Raw genomic sequence first — 23,755 nt, 5'->3', positions numbered from 1 at the left:
GGAAACGATAACCACCTAAAAGAAGAGCAGTTGCTGCTTGTCAGCTCCACTGAATCAACAGTCAACAAATAGCATCAGCACATTGAGGTAGATGTTGCTTGCTGTACCTCAGGACAGCTGCTTTCCTTACCTCCATTCAGGTTTGTGGTGGCGTATGGGGTTGGCTTGAAATGATTTACACATTCTGGTTGTGAGGAGGGTTTATTCACTTCATCACGTAAACACAGACTAGCATGTTTAAGAGGATTACCAGACTGCACTGGTAATCCACCTCCAGTGGTTAGCACTCTCTTCTTCTTTTGTTGGCATAATAGGTGCTGGGACCTACAAAACAATTTTTTTCCTGTAGTCACCTGTTCCCTCTGCGCAGCAAGAGGCTTGCTTTGTGCACAGTGCTCTCCACCTGCAAGATACCTGTTTGCTTTTCTTCAAGGCTTTAGGGCTTTTATTTGTTTTGGTTTTTTCAATTTCTGATTCGTAGAATTAGAGACACATTTATACATATTTCTTTTCTTGACCCAGGATCTTCTGCAGGAGTCCATCTGCAGGATGGACTGCAGAACCTCTGCAGACCATCTGCCCAAGATTCAAGCAAACCTCTCTGCTGTGTTGTCCTTAGTGGATCATTCCCTACAGGGCTGCATTCTGTTGGCTGCTTGCATGAGACTCAGTGTTGCCTGTGCCCCTGGGCATAACATTTTTCCTGAGTGCAGCCTTACCCACAGTGTTCTTCTAACAGGTTGGCTGTCCTTTGTTGTCAGTTTTGTGCTGACAGAGAGTATTCAACTGGGGAGATGACATATTAGATATTATGGCTGGGCTAGAAGCTGGCCATGTAGCGACTTGTCACCATTTTGATAAGGTTTTGTTGTTGTTGCAGGATTATTTTTATTTTTTCATTGCAGCTTTTTACTACAGAAGGTAAAAAGAGGGGAAATGTCTGGACACATACGTATCTACACAGAATGAAGAGATACTTGGTTAAGTGATAACAAGAAGTGTCCTATAGCCATTAACATGTCACTTGCTTGCTTTCTGTTCCACAGTATCCCTTCAGAGATGAGTAAAATAATCTTGTATTGTAGGGCTGTGTGCTCTTCTTGGCTGCTGTACTGGGTCCTGACTTCCATTCTCAAGTGGTGGTGGTGGGGGGGGAAACCCAACATTTGCTTTCAATTTTGCTGTTGTCACATTGCTGTAGAATTCACTGTTCTCACACTTGAATTCTTCTAAGGATCAACCAACTGAATCAAGGACATGAGCTAAAATAGTTTTTAATGAGTTTTTTCAAATTGAAGTCTAGTGTATTATTTTCCTTCTATTTAACCATTGTGGTACTTATCTTCCTGGGTGGTCATGTTATCCCTCTGAAATTTGCTGCAGTAGAAGTGGATGAAGCCTAAATGATATTTCTCACCCAGCCCCTCTTTAAATGTGGTTTTCCCCCAAACATTAATGCTTTCACTATGCTTTCATTTTCCATTGAAAATAATTTAAACTATTTAATAGTTAGATCTTATCTTCTTCGGCAGAACTTACAACAAATGTGCATTTCATCTACATGGTTTCAAGCATTATCAGCACTATATTTATTCAGGTTTGCAGAGAACATGTAAATGTGGACAGGCTCACTTTTTTGAAACTAGGTCCTGCTAGAGAATGAAAGCATGACACTAATTAGCATTGCACATCAAAAGGGAAAATGTTGTCCATCTGTGGCCTACTCCACAGCGGTCGCAATGCAGTTGACTTGGGCTGCAGTTTGGTGGCTCGTGGCTGGCTGCCACCAAAGGAGGGAGGTTTCCTTCCTCTCTTTGCTTAGCCAACCCTTCCCGAGGCCAGCTCTGCTCAATAATAAAGCTGGGCGGAAGGAGGTTACTGTTCTTCAAGTTTTAAGTTGCACCTTTCAAGAGGTAAGCTAATAAAGACCACTAATAGAAACTAAGGGGGTGTGTGTCCAACTACATGACTTGTAGTTGGAGGAGCAAGGGGCCTTCGACTTTCTTGCAGGCTGGTACATCTCCTTACTTGATCACTTTAAACCTCTGTGGTAGTGAAATCCCACACCAGAATTAGAGACTTTAAAAGTTTGTAAGATGGGTACAGTAACAGAGAATAATAGGGAAGAATATACCCCGTTTCCTCCTTCACTCCTCAGGCTACACAAATCTCAAGCTCCACATTCTGTGATTTGCAGAGCAAGCTAAATGTGTATATGAAATGGGGGTGGATAACTAGTCCTGGCTCTGTGGATGATAAGCAGTTGGTGGTTATTATTGCCCCATTTGAATATGGATTGATTTCTGAAGAGCTTATGCAATACATAGGTTTTAGGCTGTGTATATGTAGGCTTAGTTTGGGTTTGTTTTTTTTCTCCCCTACCTTCTTTCACAGCAGAAGTGTTTTTTGCAAATCCTCAGAAGTCTAAACTTCAGCTATTTCGAGTACATGTTTATGACTTGCTGATTATTTGTCCCTGTGCCTTTTCTAAAATCTGATGGGGGAAACCCTGATTTTAGTTATTTTACAACTTTGTTGACAGTTTGTGCTGTAACAGCTATGATATGATTGGGTTTGTGCCAAGTTGGGAAGTTCTGAGTGGAAACTTGTAGCCTTCTGTTTATAAAAGGCTTGGATTTCTTTCTTACACACATGCTCTTCTTCTGTGAGGGGAAGGATTCTCAGTGATTCATAAAAATTCATAAGCTTTGCTTTGAAAGCTGATGACATTTGATGGATGAAATATTGGGAATCAAAAGAAAATAATCAAGGATCCTGTGAGAAGATTGAGCCACGGTATCAGTGGGGGACTTCTCAGCCATGACTGTAGCACAACACGTGGTAACATGTTTCTCTTCCCCTTATGTTCCCTCTGTTCAGTCCTCAATAAATCCATTCCTAGAGGCTAGAAAGAAAAATGACCTTTCAAATCAGAAAGTGAGAATTGGCAATTGCATGCATTTCTTCAGTGACAGACAATTTACCCTAATACTTCTGTCCTTATTTCTTATTTATCAAAATCTGTTGTATCTGTTCTGTAATATGCTGTATGTTAAGAGAATTTCCTAATGCAGAGCTGAAGAAAGGCAGTAGGGATTTTCTCTCCTCTGTTTTTCAGTGAAAGTGATACTAAGCACTATTTTGGTTATGAAGCCAACCTCTTAGTGAAATATGCTATTATTTAATCATCATTATGTTTAGTATATAAATGGACTGTTTTTATTGGACAGTGCATATGTATAAACACATAAAATTATACACACAGCCCCATGTATATTTCATCTGGGAGATTCCCATGCCTGCAACTTACTGAGAGCAAACTGACTCTTTATTTCTCAAGAGCCGCCTTCCAGGTTTCCGCTGATCGAAGTATCTAAACAGCTTTATGGAGAATATGAGGAGGAGTATGTGTCCCTGGCAGGGGGGTTGGAACTAGATGATCTTTAAGAACCCTTCCAACCCAAACCAGTCTATGATTCTGTGTGATCTCAGTCCCATTTGGAGTGCACAGGTATCCGCATCATAACAAACACAGACGTCTGCAGTACTTGTTTCCAGACCTCATCTAAAATTGAGCGAATGGATTTGATCATTCCACATCAGAGAGGAAAGCACTATGAAGATGGTGCATTTAAAAAGACAAAGCATGTCATGACTAGGGTTTTTAATGTGATTTTCAGTGTGTGGAGAGACATTTCATAGGTGGTTTTCAAATACCCAGGTAAAAGTAAGTTCCGTTCAACATGCAGTATTTCTCCTGAGGAAGAAGTGCTGTCTCTTCCCTCTCCTCCTCCAGTCCCCCTGGAAACTTCAGTAGGAAGTTGCAAGTGTGTGGGAAAAACCATGCTTGGTACTTTGTAAGGAATTAATGGCTCTTGATTTTCCACAATATAAAACACGTTTTGCTTCCCAGCAAAATCCTGTCGTGTCTGTTTGGAAAAAGGAACAATTGTGTTTATAAAATGACATCTCCTAAATTGAATATTCCATTCATCCTTTTTCACCACTCTTGGTGTTTCTGAGCGTTCTGTTGTTGTTGTTTGAACAAGTGGTTCTTATTTGGGGTATTTTTGTAAGAATTAGGAAGAAGAGAGCGGAGTGCTGAGCTGGAAGTTGCAGTTCAGGGCTGCTGGGTTTATTACAGATGCCTGCGCAGTGACAACCCCGAGCGTGCGTGTGTGTGTGCGTGCGCGTTTTTAAATAAAAAGGAAAGCAGAGGTTTGCTCATTTGTTTGCCTATTGTGAAGCTGTCCTGCACCTTTCTACTCCTTTGTACTGGGGTGAAGGCTGCTGAATGGGGGCCTTGTTCCATTTGTTGATTTTAAACCTCACTGTTAATCCACAGGAACCTGCTGGTGTGCGCAGCAGGAGAGCTGTGTGACAAGTGGAAATCTGGGCGGGGGGGAGCGCGGGGGGTCACAGGGGATAATAATCATTCAGCCATCAGCCTTTGTCACCCTTAAGCCTAATTGTTACCCTCTGCTGGTAACCACATTGAAATGCTGGCCTTTTAAGTGTTTCTTGATTTTACTTGGCACAGGCTTAGGGATAGGATCGTTTATTGCTGGGTTTACATCGTATCAGGTTTGCTGGGGTTTGTTTTATTAGCCGCGTTGAATTTTCTGCATCCCTTAAAATAATTCAGGAGAGTCCAAAGTGGTGGAAGGGGCTGGATGGAAACAGTATGGTTGTTAAACAGATTTCCCTCTGTCAGGAGCTGGGATAAAAGGAGAGACAGAAAGCTTTCCTGCTCTGCAAGCCAGCTCCCTCACGGAGTCTGTGCATGAGCAGTAAGTGTTGATCTGGACACTGTGTGAAGAGCCCTTGGTAAAGCAGAACAAGGCAATGTTCAGGCTGCAGTGGGGTGGGCAGGGGTTGCTTCCCCTGCCCTGTCGTTGCACCAGGAGAGTGTGCGTGCTTTCAGCTGCGTGTCAAAACTGAAGGTGTGAGGGTGGCCGAAGCAGACTGAACTGGGAGTAAACTTGGGAGGGGGAGAGGAGAATTAAACCGTTTAAAAACAACAGAGAAAAACCTTTTAAGGTGAGATATCTTTTCTAGCAGTCAGGAACTGGTTCTTCAGCTTTCCCTGCCAGTTACACATGCTGAAGTCAGTATTGTGCTTTCTGTTGTTTTCCTTGAAGAAGTTAGTGTAGAAGCTGCTGGAGTAGCTAAAATGAAGCCTGAATCTAAGGCTTTGCGATGGGGAAGCATCTATCTGTGTGAAGTACGCTTTTGTTGTGGGATGGCACAGGGGAGGTTGTTCAGTTGCTCTCCCCGCCCCTGTGGTGGGTATTGTGTTGGGCCTTTACCTATGACTGCTTGGGCTTCTTGCTACAGGGAGGGAGGTAAGTCCCCTTACCACAAACCTGGTGCTGGCTTTGGATCCACACCTCCCTTCTAATCTGTCAGATACAACGTGCCTCCAGCAGATGCAGCAGCTGCGTTGTGTGCTATGACCTGATAGCTAGTGTTTGAAAGTTGTGTCAGTAGTAGTGATGATAAATCTAGGGTTGTTACAGGAGTCTGATTACACAGCGTGATTACAATCTTATTTTCAAGTCTGGTCTTCCACCTGCCTCAGTACTTCCATCAAAATGCTTGAGAATACATCTCAGTAGGATGAATGTATTGACCACTTAGTGCTTGCTACTCTTACAGTAAAAGGGGGTCATTTATTTAGCAGGCTTGGTTTTGTGTGTTTCCCCATCTTCCAGTGGTATGGTTCCCTGCTTGTTGGCATGTTTCTCAGCTCCCTGCATTTCTTTACAAACTATGCAGGTCATAATGGTAGCTGTGCGGGCTTGATAATTCCATCAAAACTGTTTAATAAAAACTTCTGATCAAAAAAACCCATCAGCATTCAGCTGTTGTATTTTCACCCTTCTGTGATGTGGATTTAATTGTAATTACTGAGTCAGGTTAATAATTCTGTTACAACTGTTGTTTCAGGACATGTCTCAGGAAGGCTATGGAACCAGATCTCAACCCCCTATGGCCCCAGGAAAGCCCAACCATGAAGACTTGAATCTAATCCAGCAAGAAAGACCATCGAGCTTACCAGTAAGAAACTAATGCTTGTTTCAGTATTTTAAAATGAAAGCACTTTACATAGCATTTCATTGCATCTAGGATGAGCGGATAATAAATACTGAAAGAAGGAATATTGAACAAGGTTGATCAAAACCTGTTTTTAAACATATGATGAGAACAGACAACTTGTATACGAGTGGACCTTGCTTAGGCTTGTTCTGGTTCAAAATAGCATTATTTGTGCACATGCATGTTTTGTGCTTGTGCACATGTGTCTTTGCATAGAGGAAATGGATTGACTTTTTAGCTTTAGGAATTCTGTACTTGCACAAAACTATCTGGTGAGAAGGAGGCTTTTTTCTGTGCCCTTTTCAAAGGATTTCAGTAGGTTCTGGTTTAGAATACTGCCGCCAGGAGTTATTTGCTCCAAACGCTGAGCATCATTAATGAGGTTGACATGTTAATTCTACTACTGTCTATTACTGCAGAAGTGTAGAAGTGATACTTGGACTAGGTTGATCTTTTGGTTAGAAAACTATTTTGGACTAACATTTCTTAGTTTTTCTGAGCTCTGTGCATTGTGCTGGGGGGGGGAACAGCACAAATTAATATACTTTGCAAAGACACTGCAGCTGCTTGCATTTCTGAGTGTGTTATTTCACTGTAATGGACAAAGTACTCCTCAGTCTTGTGTCTGTGTGCCCCTTGTGGTTTGGGGATTTTCTTGTTTGTTGGTAGTAATCCAGCGTGAATTTAAACCAACTGGAACATGCTCAGTGTAAATGATGAAAACTTTTTACAAACTGTGTGACCTCTGGCTTAGAATAATGTATCATAGCCATATAGAATATTTTCTGCAGTTCATTATGTATGTATTCATCTGCAGCTAGCAGAGAGGTCTCTATGAAGAGTTTACCTTACCAAGACACTAACAGATCTGGTAGTATGTCATACAGTTTACCTCTGGCACACAGAATGATTACCAATCCCTAAAAATAGGGCAGTAAACATCTGCATAGCATTTTAAAGTTATTTCTTTGACATGTAGGAGAGTATATGTGCCACAAGTTCTTTACATGACGTTTGAGACATGCATGTTGCAGGAGAAGCTGTGGAAACTGGTGCGAGAAGAGACACCCATTTGCTTTGAACCTTGTATTAATTTGACAGTTTTTCAGGAAACCTTTTTTAAAAATACTCATTTCTCTGAATGGGTCTCAAAAATGTACATTGGCAGTTACCTTAATACCCACTGTGGACATTGAACTGTTTTGGCAACAACTACCTACTTAAAAAGCAGTGACATTAAAAGGGACATTTTACCTCCCCCAGTTTTTCATGAACAGTGTTCATTAGGGTAGAGAGAAGTGAATTTATTTATCAACTAATGTTCTACTAATTTGCCCGTGGTTTTTCTTAAACAGTTGTCCTACTTTTAATCCATGCGCTGTCCTACCTCCATCATCGTGATATCTAAGCAGAGTATTGGGTATTATCTGTGTCCCTGAGTGTTTGGTATATTTAGTAGCTCATTATTATTATAGGAATGAGTAAGCTGGTAGTATTAACAGTGAATGTTAACCATTTTGGCCACACATCTTAAACTCCAAGTTAGTCCCAAATGCTGTTATTGAGACATCTCATTACTGAAAAGCTTGGATACATAACCAGAAAGCAGAACTGGTATTTGTACTCAAAACCCCTGCTGTTTGGATATGGAAGGGAATGGGGGGTATTAACCATTTTGTATTTTGCTTTGGTTTTGGGTGTTTTGTATTTTTTTAGTGTTTGTTGTTTGGTTGGTTTTTGGTTTGTTTTTCAAATTGAAAAACAACTGCAATCTTTGTATGTGGCAACAAGACTTTTTTTGATAGTGTGATCAAACTTGCTGTCATCTTACACCCAAGGAAAATGTCATAGAAATTAGGAGCAATCCATATATGCAAAGTATGGTGAAGACGGTAAATGCTTTAATATAACTCTGAGGTATGCATGGCTTGACCATATGAACATGGTGTTTTTTCCCTGGAGCAAGACTTCTGTATTCAGATTTGAACTGCTACAAAAACCTGTGATCACTGTCCCTTGTTTAGTATTCCTAATTATAGTGTCATTCTGGGATACTAAATATGGCTTCTTAAGCTTGTTTTCAAGGTAATGCTGTTCTTCAGGCTAGCAGTCAGTAAGTCGTCTTTCTACAGTGAACCTTGAAATGATAGTGGTGTTACGCTTTTAATAAAATTTAGTTATGTTTTGTTTCATGGTATTCTGCTATTTATACAATATACCCGTTATCTTTTTATTTCTTAAGGGCATTGTGTAAAATCACAGCAGCTACATAGCAAGCTTACACAAGTGTCTAAAAACAACAAAAGAGATGTAATACTAAATGGTGAATGGTGTTCTCTGATGTGGCTTTGAAAAGCGTTTTCCTTTGATGGATTTGAAGAGGAGCTGGCCACTTTCTGCAGCACTGAATGCTGGCTTGTGTCATCCTTTGGGGGACTTTTTTCAGCAGGTTTGTGTCACAGTAAGCGCAGCTAAACAGCTCAATAGTTGTTCCGTTTCCTTCACACATTGTATTTAAAAGTCCTGGCATGAATGTTCCCATAAAGTTCAAAGCGGACAAATTTGTAATGTGGGTTGGTAACAAATGGCTACAAACAAAATATGGCTTTATTAGCTACTTCTAATGGCCTGTCAGATTCCATACAATGCTTGCTTTCCTTCTCCTAACTGCTCTGATATGTGGAGGGTTTGACCTGTGGGTCTCCGACCATGTGGAGTCACTGAGAGCCCAAATGAAAAGTTGCACGGAATAGTGCTCCGAGCACTTTTGTTGGGGTCACAATTAGAAGGAAATCTCAAGCTTTTGAGAAGACATGGGAGTTAGGTACGCTGTGAGGAAAGGAAGTCATAAACAGAAACTGTTCCCTATTAGAGTGGAGGAATTAAGGGGGGAGACGCTTGAATGAAATTGTCTGGAGAACAGCTACTACAGAATATATTTATTGAGACTTAAGGGATAATAGCAAAATACACGTTTCTGCTATTGTGAGAAAGCTAGAGCACACTTACAGGAAAAAGCTTCCAAATGATGTATCTGCAGATTTGTTGTTGCAGTAAAGGAGCTTGTGTCAGCAGTAGGCTGTGTGTGTCTGTGAAGACTAATGCTTTATTTTGTCTTTAATGAGTAATTTTGTAAATGTTGGATTTTCGTTCACGTTGGATTATGTTGATAGAATGAAGAGCAGAAAACATAATTTATTTCTTTTTTATTGGCATGAGGGTGAAAGTCATTTTAGATAGGCAGTGGTGTTTTTCCTATTACTTTGTTTTAATAAGGTCCTTTTTTGCCCAGTGTCAGGTGTGCTTGTTGTCAAATGGCCTACCCGAGGTTGCCATGCTTTTGAAACACAGATTTCTGCTAATTTTTCGTGTCGCAACCTACAGGTAAAGTTCTGTGGCTGCTTGAGCTGTTGTAAGCCAGGGCAGTTGCAGTCCTGCCATGTGCCCCACAGCGTGCCAGCTGTGCTGTCTCATGTCTTCCACTGTCATTCCTGGGCCCAGCCAGTGCATTTGACTTTTGGGGAGTTGAACCAGCTGAGAAATAATCACTCTCTTTATTTCTGGGTTAGTTTTTGACTGAATCACTGTGTAATTGCATGGGCACCACTGATAACTCAAACAAGGAGATGGGAATCAGAAGCTGTGATGGGAAAGGAGACAGTGGGGACTGCAGCAGCTTTGATTTTAGCCACATTCTGACAGACTGTCTGATCTTCCTGGAATGGTTTAAGATGCTGTCATCCTGTCAACTGAGACACAATGGCACAGCAGATCCCACTGTTCACAGTTGGGCCCTGCAGCAGTCACAGAGCCACAAACAGACACAAGACAGTTCACTTCTTTTTGTAAGGTAAGTTTTCTGCCAGTTTACATCCCTGAGCTGTTTAATTCAGTCAGTGAGGGCAAGCCCAGAGGCATAAAGCGTGCACGGCTGGAGGCCACGGGGAAGGTGGCCTTGTGGCAGCCCTCAGCTGCATCAGTGTAAACTGTAGGGATATCGTGGCCTTAGTCTTATGACTTTGCTCAGGTTCATCTTGTCTTTACTGGAGGTCATGCAATGTTGAAGGGGGAAGGTGGTATCTGGAGTTGAGGGAATTGCTGCTTTACCTGGTCACTCAGAATTCTGAGTCCATGGATTAATTCTGTGATATCACTTATTCCCTGGGTCTTCTCGTGGAGACAGAGCTGGTTCTATGGAAAACAAAATAGTAGCCAACAGTGGATGTAGAATGCCACTTGTATCTTGTGCAGTGCCGTGACCTGAGAAGTTTGATTGTGGTTCTACAATGTCTGTGGTTGTATGAGCTTCAATGTCACGCAGGTCTCAAATACTGCATATTGTTGCTTGGACACAGAAACTTCTTAAGATGCCAGTTGCCTTGTTTCATTATGCTTAGTCTTGTGGAAAACAGTACATCAGCAATCCCTTCCTGATTTTATTAACTGCTTCACAGTTCTGTTTTACCTCATTTTAATGAGCCTCTAAAGGATGTTTCGAGTACTTCACAGTCATTCCTCTGGTTGACACACCTTTTTAATTGTAGGAGGAGGATACAAAATTAGATTTCATAGGATCTATATTGAGAACTAGTAGTGAACTAAATGCAAGATTAGGTATACTTGGCTCATGGAACAACATCCTTTTAGATGCATCTTGATAGGTGCAGGCGGTAAGGAAAATACATGGGATGATTGGGAATGCACATTCCCTGTCTCGCTTCTAAAACATGAAGTAGCTTGGAAAGTCATCTTGAGCAACAGCACTCCCTGAACAAATGCCTTTGATGGCTGAAGTCTTAATAGACCAGGAAAACAGCTTCCAGCAGTATTTGAGAAACTGTGGTTGACAGTTAGCAGGAGATACGTCTTTTCTTAGCAGTTAAACTGCTGGGACGAGGGACTCTGGTGACATTTATACAGAGCTTAGTCTAGTAAGCCCTAATCATGATCAGGGTTGTGGTCAGTACGAGTGTAAATATTAATCACCACTGTCGCCCCGCTGGTAAGGACGAATCAGGTAAGCAAAATCCAGAATATTACTTCTGATCCGAGGGGAAAAAAAAATAAATCTGTAAACGGATTCTTGGTAATTCTTGGGAGGCAAATGCAGTTTCCAGTTGATAGATTCATGTGTAGTACCTGATAGCAATTCTGTCCTGTACTTATTTGCTTCTATTCATGTCTCCGTTGAAAATAACTGGGAGTATGTTAAACCATGAACAAGAAGGAAACGTGTGTGTGTAATACTTGTGAATTAAATTTTCCATCGTTTTTACATCAAGTAGGATAAGACTGGTGTGCCTCTTTCCCACTTTCTTTTTTCTGCAATGTTGTAAAATAACTGAATGATCTTGTTTTCCTTTGTTTGGGTCAAGAAATTTTAGCTGAAAATTGTTACTCTGTGAAAGAAGATTATTGACTCAACAAGCCTTCAATTTTCAGTGAATAACACTCCCACCCTCTAGCTTCAGGAACATGTGGTGCATGCATTCTATTTTAAAGTACAGACTGTAATTTAAAACTGAGGCAGTTTGATGCCCCACTGAACTTTGTTTAAGCCTGGAATAAAAGGAAAAAAGCTTCAAGTCGCAAAGAAGTGACTAAGCTTTCTCAAAGGCTTTTCTTAGCCATTATGCACAGAGTTGGAAAAAGTTGCTATTTTTTCCAAGCAATTTTAATTCTAGATGAAATGCAGTGGCTAGTTTGGGGTTGTGTGGGGTTTTTTTTTTTATTTCCTTTATTTCTTATTGCCATTCTATGTAATACACCTGTAGCTAGAACAAGTTTCATACAACGCATACATATAGAGATACCAAGTGTATGTATTTCAGTTTGTTTCTGACGTGCAGAATATGCTCTGTTGTTGGTGCCAGTGCACACACAGATTCTGTATGTGGGCTCCTGTTTGTGTCCTGGTGTCCATCAGAATACTGGGTCAAATCCAGTGCGAGCCACTGCAGTGCCACTGACATCAGTGATGTTATCGCGGGGGATGAACTTACACTTTGTGTGTTGTTGAAAATCTCAGCCCGCTCAGTGCTCATGTATGTTTTACATCTGGCTTCAGTGAAGCCAGGATTTCATGTGGTGATCAAACTGATTCGTTGTCTGAGAGTCAACTTGTACGTTCAGTTTAAGTCCTGGTTTTGGAGAAAAGTACAGTTAAAGTAGTGCAGAGGAGCCCTGGGCATATGTTGTCCATGTAGTATTAAACTGAAATCCTGAAACAAAAATTGTTGATTCTTCAATTAATTATTCTTGCTATTAAAATTGTGTAATGTGAAGAGAAGGTCCTGTTGTTATTCATTTGTGTTTTGTGCTTTACAGGATTACTTGGTTTTGCTTGATAGATTTATCACGTTTATTTAAAAAACAATGTTAGATGGCTATTGAAGGATAAAAACTAATTTCACTAAGTACTGGAAAAAAGATGTTTGGCTATTCCATCACCTTATGTTTTCAACATACTTTAACTTTACAGTGTTTACAATAGCCCTGTAATAACAAAATTACTAATTTAGGATCTAAGATAATTTACAAATTAAAAAAGAAATACTTAGTCTAACCTCTACATGAAACTCGCATGGAAAACCTGCTAAGGGATTATAGATCCCAGTAGTGGTTAAGGTTGTAAAAACTTGTATTTAAATAGGCCAATGTTGTCCTAAGTGGAATATTAAAGTATTAGTAGCTTTTTCCGTTTGAAGCCATGAGGAATTGCACCAACATACTTTATACCTCCAAGTACCAGGACAGTATTGGTGTTGATTCAAGAATTAAAGAAACTAGATTTAATTTGGGTCATTGAAGAATTTTTATTCCACCCCCATTGTGTCGTTCCCTTCCCCCCCCAAGAGACTCCTGCCCCCATAGCTGGGGCAACTGACCTCCGCTTGTGATAGCCCCTGAACCACCAAAGCTTGCAGCCTGAAATGAGAGGAAAACTGAAAGCCCCCCAGGTTACTTTAATATGCAATATATGTGGTAGGGTGGGTGCCTCTGTATGTGTGTGTCAGATGTACCTGCTGCAGGGGCAGTAACTGCACTGGCTGTCCCTTCAATCTGCCTAAACTTCCAAGTCAATGCTTTCGGTTCTGCATTTGGGAATCTTAACTAGAATGGTAGGGGTTTTAATTTGGAGATTAATTTTTATTTTTTGAACATTTTACACAATGTGTGTGCACGGATATAGTGTGTATAAAAGAATGCCTATCTTATCTCTTGGTTATTTGTAAATTTTGAGTTGATGGCTCACTATAAATTCCAAAGCTTAATATATTCACTGGTGCATGTCTTTGTTCATGCCTGTGTGAAAATTGGGATTACAACACAGAAAGTAAGACAACAGAGTATTACTCACTGAAATACCACTTCAGGAAGTACCTGAAACACTGTAAATGTTTTCTTTCTTTTATTTTTTACCACAAGTATTCCTGTAAGATAGGATTTTCTTTTTTTCCAGAATGACTCCTTTACTTGTGCTCACCAACAGTTGTGAAGTGTGACCTCAGCTTCATAACCTTGACTAAACGCAGTAACTCATTCCAACCAGCAACATCTGAAGCCTAGCAGTAGATAGCTTTTCTTCTTCTTCCTCCATCCCTTCCTGTTTGCTGAGAACGTGCTGGCTTCTGGTGCTATTGTTCCAGCATTCATGTTAAAAAAACCCCCAAACTTACCAGTCTTTGATGTGAAGCTCACTTGGAGTGGTCCTGCTCAGCTCCCTGTTTCTGTGTAAGCAGATGTTTATGCAGTCACGGTCAATAGTGTGAAGATTAGGCCAGGTTTCACAGTGCTTTGTCTGATTGTTTATGGTGTATCCATAATTGCTGGGGATTTTAGGTACCATCATAGTGCAAATGGGAAGTGTTTGTCATGTACTGTTTGTTTTGTAGTACCACATATGAATCCCAACAAACTCAGTCCTGTGTGAGACTATTCGTGTTTTGCTTTATTTTTTTGAGGTTTGAAACAGGTTTTTAAATTTCTCTCAAATGTGTTTTCTTGAAACTTAATGTCTTTTGAATTTCTTGAAACTTAAGCCTCTGAAACCTTCCTTCGTTTGCTGGAGCCATACATCTAAGATTCACTATGAAGTCTTCCCTTGAAGACAGTGATTCATGGTGGCTTTTTATAGAATCTGTGCTATATTGTGCTGTATGTGACAAGTGCTTCTGAAGTGTGTTGCATGTAAACAGGCCTCCATTATGAATTTACCTTTAAAAATCTACATGCACTAAATGAGGGGGGGTTCTGCATTTGTCTGTGGAAGGCATTGTACTTTTAACTCACTGCATCGGTTTTCCTTAACGTCATGCAGATTATTCTGTGCCACTTCCCACACAATTCCAGACATAGTTCTGCTCTCACAGGACTTTATAAAGAGGGTCCTTTTTGAATCAGCAATATAATTGCAGGGGCTGAAGCATCATGGTGTGTTGAAATCAAGATAGAAAAGCTGATAACATCAGGAAAAGGCTACTTTCAGTTCCCAGGGTTAGGCTTTTGATCTCTTTCCTTCCATGTAAACAATTGCAGATGACCCTTTTAATCATCTCAACCTGTGAAATGAGACTTATTGTCTTACATTAGAATTAGGACCTGAATTTTGAGGCACATCTGAATAACTGCATTAGTATAGGGAAATACACCATTCTGGGTCATTTACTTCACATCATAGTTAAGTGGCATGAATTTATAACTGAATGTGTGGTGTTGGGTTTGGGTTTGTTGTTTCTTTCCCCTTCAAGGCGGAAATTCACTTAATAGTTTGAAGTTACCATTTTGGGAAGTAATGTAAAGATAAGCACACATGAGAGTTTGTATGTTTGCATGTAGTAATACATTATGCATCAGTAAGCTTTAGTAAGGTTTGCTGAATACACAGTAGCGGACCTAGTTAAGAGAACAAAGCATAAGATGTAGACTCCCGTGTATGTTTATAGTATCAGAGATGATGATTTTTGCCAATGCGTTCTGCACAAAAGGTAATGAAAGAGATAGAAAACATTATTATTTTTGTTTCTTAAACTGCAAACTATACAATGGCCAGTGCTTGTTTTTGAAAGTATGGAAATAAGGGAACTGGAAGTGATTTGAGATTGTATAGGTAGATAAAATGGTGTATGGATTATGTACACATATCGGTGCTAGTGAACTAATTTGTTATTGCACAGGATTAAAACTTAATGCAGACTGCTACCTTTCGTTTTTAGGCTTTTATAGTGAACTGAAAGCCTTGCCAGTTTTTTTGTATGATACTGTAGTGGAGATGGAAGAAAAACTCCAGATTATCTCTTTTCCTTATTTAATTTACAGACCATGTCAAGATTTTAATAATAGGGCTTAATGAAAGCTTCATAAAAACCTAATTTTTCCATTCTGTTTATTGTATCATTAGACGCCTACGTGAAAGTAGGAAAAAAATAAAGTTGTGCAGTACAATTTTCAACTCAGTTCTCCAGGATTTGTTGAAACAAGGCTCTAGAATTTTAAAAATCTTATTTGGTGGTTGGTTTTTTTGTTGTTGTTGTTTTGGTTTGTTGTTTGGTTGTTTTGGTGGGGTTTTTTCTTTGTTTGGTTTGGTTTTTTGTGTTGTGTGTGGGGTTTTTTGTTGGGTTGGTTTTTTGGTTTTTTTTTAATAAGTAACATCTCATAGTCGTGGCTTCATTTGGATTCTCTCATAGTCCATTTTCTCTCCCATCTTCATTCCTTTGTTTTGTTTGTGCCTTTAAAGAAGACTTAGGAGGACCGTATATACAAACACACCAATGGTGTTTTTAAATGACTACTCATTCTTCCTGCATGGCTCGTTAGACATTTTGCCCCGTTGGAAATCACAGTAACAGCCTTTTTGATCCTATTCTGAGGGATAACGAAGTACAGGATTTTTTTAGGCTCTGAAAGTCTTGGCTGCTTCTGGCCAGAGGGTTATTTCGGTGCTTAGACCACAGCTCGGTGTGCAAGGGGCCCTTTGGGCTACCTACAGAGTTGCCTTTCTCCTCTGCAAAGAGGTCAGATATCAGATCCTATGAAACGCTGAGAAATGCATCCATTAACATATACTTACAAACATTTTAGCTCTTTAATTTTTGCTGTTTACAACTAGTGATTTCTAGCGCCTGCTTTTTAATGCCCGTATTCACAATAGTACAGGTCAGATTGAAGTCAATCCTATAAATCCTTTACCTTACTTTTGCCAGGAAAACAAACTTTCCCCTCCTGTATAATAATTTTGATCACTTGACCTCCATTTCCATGGAGATGTGATCAGAGGGCTATAGTCAGCTAGCCACACAGGCCAAGAACTGTGTTTTGTCACTTACAGTGTGCAATGAAACTACAGATTTGAAGAGTAATTAAAAGACCTCTAGACTGACATGTTTTTCCTCTACCGTCCACATCCATTAAAAATGTAACTTGGAAACAAAATGTGATCAGCTACGCAAAGGGTTGGTTTTTTGGGGGGTTTTTTTTGGTGGTTGTTTGGTTGGTTTTTGGGGTTTTGTTTGTTTGTTTTTTAATATGTTTAAAAGAAAAACAACAACAACAAAAAAAAACCCTTCTTTGGTCTTCAGTGTTTAAAATTATTACTTTTCTGGCAACCTAAGACAACTCTGTATACCCGTCCTTGTATATTTGAATTTCACACAGGCTCCCGATTCCTGCATGTTTAGTTCAGATGACATGGAGTCAGTTTTGGCAAAACCTGAATTTGTAGCCCACAGAACAAATACATTCATAATTAAACGAGTGCAGATTGGGCAACTAATGCGCCTCCAAGTTCGGTCTATGGTTATTGATTCAGGGTCTCACAAGATTTGACTCACGCTTGTGAGCAGTATGTACCTCCCAGTTTAACTGGGGTGAGTGACAAAACCTGACAGCAAGTGCTGGCCTGCGCTGGGTCTTGGGACAGGAGAACGTGGTTCAGGAACATGGTGTGGTGGTGTGTGCTGCTCGCCCAGCAGTGCCCATGGCCCAGTTAGCTAAAGGGCTGACATGTAATCTCAGGCTGAAGCATGTGCATGGCTGGTGTGCTCGGGTTTGCTGGCTAACTAGTATGCTTTGTACTGCTGTATTTGGGGTTTCGGTCTCTGACCACTCTCTGTCAGATAGGAAGGTGCCTTTCAGGTAAGGATACAGAAGCTTGTGGTACTTAATGACCTGGCAAGAGGGGAGCAAAGTGTCTCGATTTCTGCAGGACAGGGTCAGGTTTCTTTCAGACCAGGTTATGGGTGTAATACCATTTAGATTATATATCTCTCTATATATATGTTAACAGAAAAAATACACTTAAAGGTGTTGGGTTGTTCAAAGATATATCTTTTCCACGGCTCCTCCATCTCCTCTTTCAGGGGTTTGCTGGGTAACGCAACCTTAGTAAACCGAAAGGGAGTATATTACTTTTATATTGGTTTTGGCACACAGTTGTGATGCTGTGGGGAACACGGCACCTGAGAGAACTACTGCACTCCCTCCCAAAAACTTGGTGAAGCAGATTTAAAACCCAAAATGCATCTGCGCTTGAATTCATGGCTTCCTGGGCAGCACAACATACTATTGCTAGACGACTTCTACAAGGCCCGCTCTATAGATTGATTTCTAAGTGCGTATTTTTGTCATGCTTAATAAGAAAGAGCATATTGATGAGACAACAGTGTATAACCTAACATCTGGTTTTTCTGCACTGTTACTCTTCATTGCCAGTATCCACACAGTGGCAAAACTTGAAAGTGAGGTTTAGCCTTCCCTGTGAGGGTTTTCTCCACCGAACCAATCTTGTAAGTATCTGTACTCTTTTCATGTAGGGCGAAAAAGTGAAAACGACTTCTGTTGTTGTTGTTGTTGGAATGACACTGTAAAATTAAAAGTGTGTTGATTTAGCAAGCTCAAATTCTTCCTCCTGGCTGGGCCAAGGGGCTCGGCCTCCTGGGCCGCCCGCTCCCCGCATGGCGAAGGCAGCGGTAGGAGCAATACGAGGAGGTTCGGCGAGGGCCCGGGAGCGGCCGTCCTGCTCCGCAGCCCCGCAGACCTGACGGTGGAGAAGGGCGGTGGGCGCCGTTCCCGCCAGCACGAAGCGAAGGCGGGCGGTAAGGGCCCGGCGCTCTGTGCCTTCCCTCAGGCCGGGGGCGGCGGGGGGTTCCCCCAGGGCCGAGCGGGCGGAGGTTCAGGCCGCCTCGAAGCCGTCCTGGGCATTTTTATAATTGATCATGAGCTGACACCGCCCGGGCAGAGAGCTCTCACCGCTCCCTCTGGCTGCTGGAAGTCTGAAATTGCATCTTTGTCTTTGAAGTCGGGCGCACTGTTAGCGTCGCCATGGCGACGGGGCGGGTAATGGCCTCCGCCGAGCGGAGGCTGGTATTTAGCGCTGAGCGCGGCCCTGCTCAAGGCCTCGCTCTCCAGAGTGGTTACTGAACTGTCCCCTGTTAGAAAATGTTTAAAAACTGCGTTTTTACATGGCCTTACCAGATTAATAGTCATGGTTATTTCGTTTTAACTGCAAGGATAAAAGCATTATTCCATTAAATGGATAGCTCCCCCCCCCTTTGGTTTATGCATTATTAACACAAGCTTTCCTGTTTTGCTTGTAACATTTTATAGGCTCTTTCAAACATGTAGTCAGATTTGCTCTGCTGCTCTTTTATTTTTCAGGACTTAACCCTTTCTCTCCTTGACTCTGTCTTCAAAAACTTCTAGATAAGCCTCCAGCAGTTCTGGTTGCTCCCATTTAATGTGTTAAAAAACAGAAGGCAGCAGCTTTCTTTTTCCTTTTCTCCCCCCTCTCCCCCCCCTTCCCCCCCCCCCCCTTTTTTTTTACTATTTTTTTGAAGAATTCTACTTTTTTTGAAGCATTCTTGAAAGCGATGCAGATGGGTCTGTTCTTGTCGTTTAATTGAAGCAAATGCTGAAGTCAGCACACGTGAGCCTTGATAGATCTGGGAAGGGTTTGAGTCGAGGAGATATTTTGGTCTTTCGTTTTAATTTGTATGCTTATCTTCTCTTCTGCCCTTAGTGTTGCCGCCCCACCCTCTGTACATGAAGCATTTTGTTGGCAGCCTTCTAAAGAGGTTCGCCTTGTGCTTTGAAGGACAGGGGACCAAAATTCTGGAATGATCCTGGGGACATGGTATTTACCCCCATTGCCTTACTCTTTAACATGGAGCCAATGAAATATATCTAGACAAGTAGAAGTATTGTTATAAACACAAGCTGCAGGCTTTGTTTCACTTTTCCAGTGCTCTAAAATATAGCTTTCATTTTAGTCTCTAGTAGGAGGCATATATCCAAGTGCAGTCAAGTGCTGTGGATACAGGGATTCAGTCATCCCTGCTGACACAAATGTTCTGTCTGTTAAAAACTTGGAGGTTAACAAGCAAACCTGGAATTCATATTTCCCCCCCAACCTCCTCACCACTCCACCTCCACCCTCCCCGTCCCCCCCCGGTGAATTTGTTGTTACGGGGTGCTTACTGGCACCTTGCTTTGTCTGTCTGTATCTCTCACAGATCCTGCTCTCCTAAATGTTTCTAAGGACACTCAGGAAAAGGTGAATGTCCCTCTTTTGTCCTTTTTAAATTGATGTCATGTAGCAATGTTGATGTAAATGGTACCTCTTATGGGATGGACTTCTGGCTTCTGGACAGTGGACCAAATCTTTGAGATATATTTTACCTATCCTGCTGTTCTGCAGACCACACTTAGGTCTCTGAGTAGGGAGGTTGTGTCTGCAGGGCTGTTTCTCTCCCACCACGTCTGTCTCTAGCACTCAGTGTCTCGAAGCTCCGCCTTTGTTCTTGCATGCAACTTTTCCCCCCGTGTGACTCCCACAGACACCTTGGTAAACAGCACTGCTTCTAAAACGCCAGTGAAATACATTTCCTACCTCAGGGAGTAGCTGGCGTGCATGAAAAATGGAGAGTCAACCCAGCTCCCTCGCCACCTGAGACCAGCATGAGGGCCATCTCTGCTCTTGGTCAGCAGCAGCTGGAGGCTGTGTTGCAGCCCAGCCTGGAGTTAGTGTGTTGTAGTGTTGGTGAATGTGGCGATAACATACTTTTATTTTGTCTTATATGTATGGTTTTAAAAATTATGTTAAAATATATATATTTTTAAAAAAAGGAGTCTTGGCAAATCTGCTCCAAGTGTGGGTACAGTATTGTACAACTGCATATATTAAACAGGCCATACTAGAGGTTTACTCTCATCTCCTGGTTTTGTGGGTATGAATTTCATCCTTTGAGTTGCATTCTCCTTAAATCTGCAAATTCTGGGAAAATTAAACAAAACAGTTTACATTCCATGAATAAGAAATTACTAATTGCTTATAAAACAGGCGTATCTTTATCTACACAGGGCTTTTTAAAGTTGCTGCTTAATCTTTTTTCTTTTTTAATCACTAAATAAACATGTCTCAGCAGTCGCTGCATGTGAAACCAAAACCTGGATGTGGACAAAAAGCAAACACACTACACTAATTTTCATTAGCATATCCTATCTCCTAGAACATTTATTTTTTCATCTCCTTGTAAATTGATTTTTCACGTGCTTGTGACTGATATTTGAACTGTGTGTTTGTAGTAACTGACTTATGTAAAAGCCAGTCCTGGATCTCCCAACATGAATATATTATGGAGGTGACCTAACTGGGTCCATAGTTAAGGTTGCACAGAGTTTTCACTTAAAACGATGTTTAAAATCCCTTAATTAAACATTAAAACTCACACGAATTCTCAAACATAGACTGTTTCAATAAAGAGGATAAACTTTAATTATTTTAGGTATTCAGTGTTTTTCTTAGCGCTGTATTTGCAGAATTCGGAACAACTTAAAATTATTCCTTCCTCAGGTTTTTCCAGATTTCCTGGTATTTTCACTTTCTCTGTTCTTTTAAAAATCTTTTGGCTAAGCCTTTCATTGCTGTAAGTTGTTGTATCTATTGACTTCATACAACTATGACAATCTACATAAAAGAATTCAACCAAAGCCAGTTCAGCTTTAATTATACTAAGGCACGATATAGAAGAAGACACAGAAGACATAAGCTGAGAATGCTCTGTATATTGTGTTAAGTTTTTGACATGGGAGTCAAACAGTGTATTGGTTATTTGTAGCTGATACCAGTCTTCGACACCAATAATTTGGAATTAGAAGAAAAGGCTAGAGAGCCTATTTAAAGAAATACCACATGGGAGCAAAATCCAGACTCACACTTAAACACCAGTAGGATCTCTTCTGTACAGGTGGCTATTTCTGAATAATGAACAACAGCTACAGAAGTCCCAAGTGGGTGTAAACTTCCTTCTGCTTTTCTCCATCTCCTTATTCTTTGAGGGTCTGGTTCAGACTTTGTTGAGATCAGTCTTTTCACTGATTGCAGCGAGCTTTGGATTGGGCCTTGCTGAAAACCGTGTATTTGCAAACCATACCCAAATGAAGAAAAATTCCTTTAGAAAACAGTGTTACCTGTATAAGTAGTGAATACCTCTGTATTCAGACCCCTTAGCCTGCAAATAGAGACAAAATGGAGAAGAAAACCCTACTCCTCATTAGCTTAGGGTCTACGCAAGGTCTTTTGTTTAATCGTTTTGGGTCAGGATCTGTGTTTTCCTGTCGTTTATGGCTGAGTGCTGCTGTGGTCAGGTGTGCTTATCAGTTCAGGTCTCCTAAGCATTCAAACACCAGCAGCTAGTATTTCTTAATTATTTTGGAAAAAATTCTTTTCCTGTTAGCAGCAGCAGGTAGGCTCTACAAAAATGCTTACTACTTTCTATGAGAAAGCATTGTTTCGGAGTGTGCTAGTTCTTTCATTTTGGAATACACAAGCACTATATCCTGAGATTGCATACCAATACCACAAAAATTCAAAATGACCTATTAATTTGAAGAATTGCTTATTGCTTTAGGCATTGGATGAAGAGCGAAATTAACAGGAAGTTCTTCTTGTCTCTAACGCACGAGTAGGTTCTTAAGCTCTTCCAGAGTAGGGATTGGTATGTTGGAAGTCAAAAGGCTTTTTGCACATGCACACTGCGAGATGCATGTGGAAAGGCATGTGAACAGAAGCTGCTGGGCCTGAAATGTTCCTTTGTTGGTGGTGATCTTGCATTTTACTGACTCAACTGTGTGTGTGTACTTGCACAGTCTGAAACAAAAGCATAGTGGGGAGGAATACATGAGAGCGGCAACTAGCGAAATAGTATGGAGAGTCCAGTTTGTATGGGTTGGAGTCTTTGGGAATAGTACTATATTAGTGCTATTATGATTGGGGTGGAGTGGGGGGGAGGAGGGTTTCTAGCCTGTGCACACTCTCTTTACTCTTTTTTTAGGGGGGGGGAATGTTACAAAAGCCCTAGATCCGAGCACATTGTGGCAGCAAGGGGTTAAAGAGATGTAATTATGCATTCTTCAGTAAGTGTTCTGCAGTCAGCAATACAGCTAGCTGTACAGGAAGCTTGGGGGGGAGATGGCAGAGGGAGAATATGGAGAGAAGGTCAGATCCAAGGATTCTCCTAGGGTTTTCTTGTGTTTGCTTTTCCTTTGTGGCTTACTCTACTCTCTTCTGGTAGAAACAGAAGAAAGCATTATGGCCTCTTGGTTTCTCTGACTGATAATGTACGCTTAATAGCTTTGCTTTGTGGTAGAGGTGAATTTATGGATTTAGTTTTTGAAGGAGTTCTGAGCCATCCCAGTACTTGCCATGGTCCTTGTATATTCCCAGCCCTTAGTTATTGCCAGGAGTGTATCGCAGCCCTGTGAACACCAAACATTTCAACAAACACTATTTCTCAGCTGTGGTTCACCCGTTCTGTTTGAGAGGAGTTTAATTTCCAGCAAATCCATCTGCTGGATATAGTTTGTTTTGCACCTTTTTGGGTGATTTGGATGGAAGAATGGAGGCTCTTGCACAGGCAGTATTTCAGGCTGACCTGACTGGTAGAGGTAAGCTTTCATCACTGCTGACTAAGCCTTTGAGGGACCAAGGGGAAAAAGTAGGGTGGTTCCCCCCCCAGTCCTGATCATTGCATTTTTGGAACAGGAGGTTGTGGGGTGCTTTAGAACTGCTGCAGTAACAAAGCAGGGCATGTAAAATAGGTAGAATGCCTGGGATGTGGGTTACCCCCTTACTTCCACCCTGTGAGTTAGCCTGAGGTCTGACTTGCTGAGTCATTCAGTGTACCAGATCCTTCTTTTTTTATTAAGCAAATTTAATTTGCAGTTGGATTTCAACATAACAACGAAGCATTTCTGGGAGATAATTGTGTGTTTGGTAACACGGTGGTCTGAAAGGTGGGGGTTTTTCTCCCCGCTTTTTCTTTCACATGATGCAGTTTTCATTTTTTTTGCTGGGTACTTTCCCTGTTTAATTATATGGAAAGAACTGCAGAAGAGTAAATGAATGGGATTTCTTCCCTCATCTTTCCTTGAAACAAGAAAAAATCCAACAGACACGCACATTAATGCACACCCCCACAAGCTCCCCCAATAGCTCTGCTTTTGGGATGAAGTTCCTTAGCCTTGCCATTGACCTTATGGGGACAGGGTCTTGTGATTCCCCTAGAGAGAAGGGAGGGGGAGTTTGTCAGTTTACATACTGGTGCAGAGTTCCTTGCAATAATAACCTTTATGTTAAATTAGTTAATTGCATGAGTCTTCT

At 41.1% G+C, this 23,755-nt stretch overlaps 1 protein-coding gene across 7 annotated transcripts in view; it reads left to right on the top strand.

Moving 5' to 3' along the window:
* Positions 1–23,755, top strand: part of ARID1B (AT-rich interaction domain 1B) — a 330,667-nt gene that overhangs the window by 95,971 nt on the left and 210,941 nt on the right. For all 7 annotated transcript variants that reach the window (XM_030499916.1, XM_030499913.1, XM_030499915.1 and 4 more), the window contains exon 4: positions 5,950–6,060. In XM_030499916.1, coding sequence (XP_030355776.1) covers positions 5,950–6,060 — 111 coding nt within the window. The remainder of the gene's footprint in view (positions 1–5,949; positions 6,061–23,755) is intronic.

The sequence above is a fragment of the Strigops habroptila genome, chromosome 10 (assembly GCF_004027225.2).
Source record: "Strigops habroptila isolate Jane chromosome 10, bStrHab1.2.pri, whole genome shotgun sequence".
Taxonomy (NCBI): Eukaryota; Metazoa; Chordata; class Aves; order Psittaciformes; family Psittacidae; genus Strigops; species Strigops habroptila.
The sequence above is the reverse complement of the archived record's forward strand: the minus strand, read 5'-3'. Positions and strand labels throughout refer to the sequence as shown.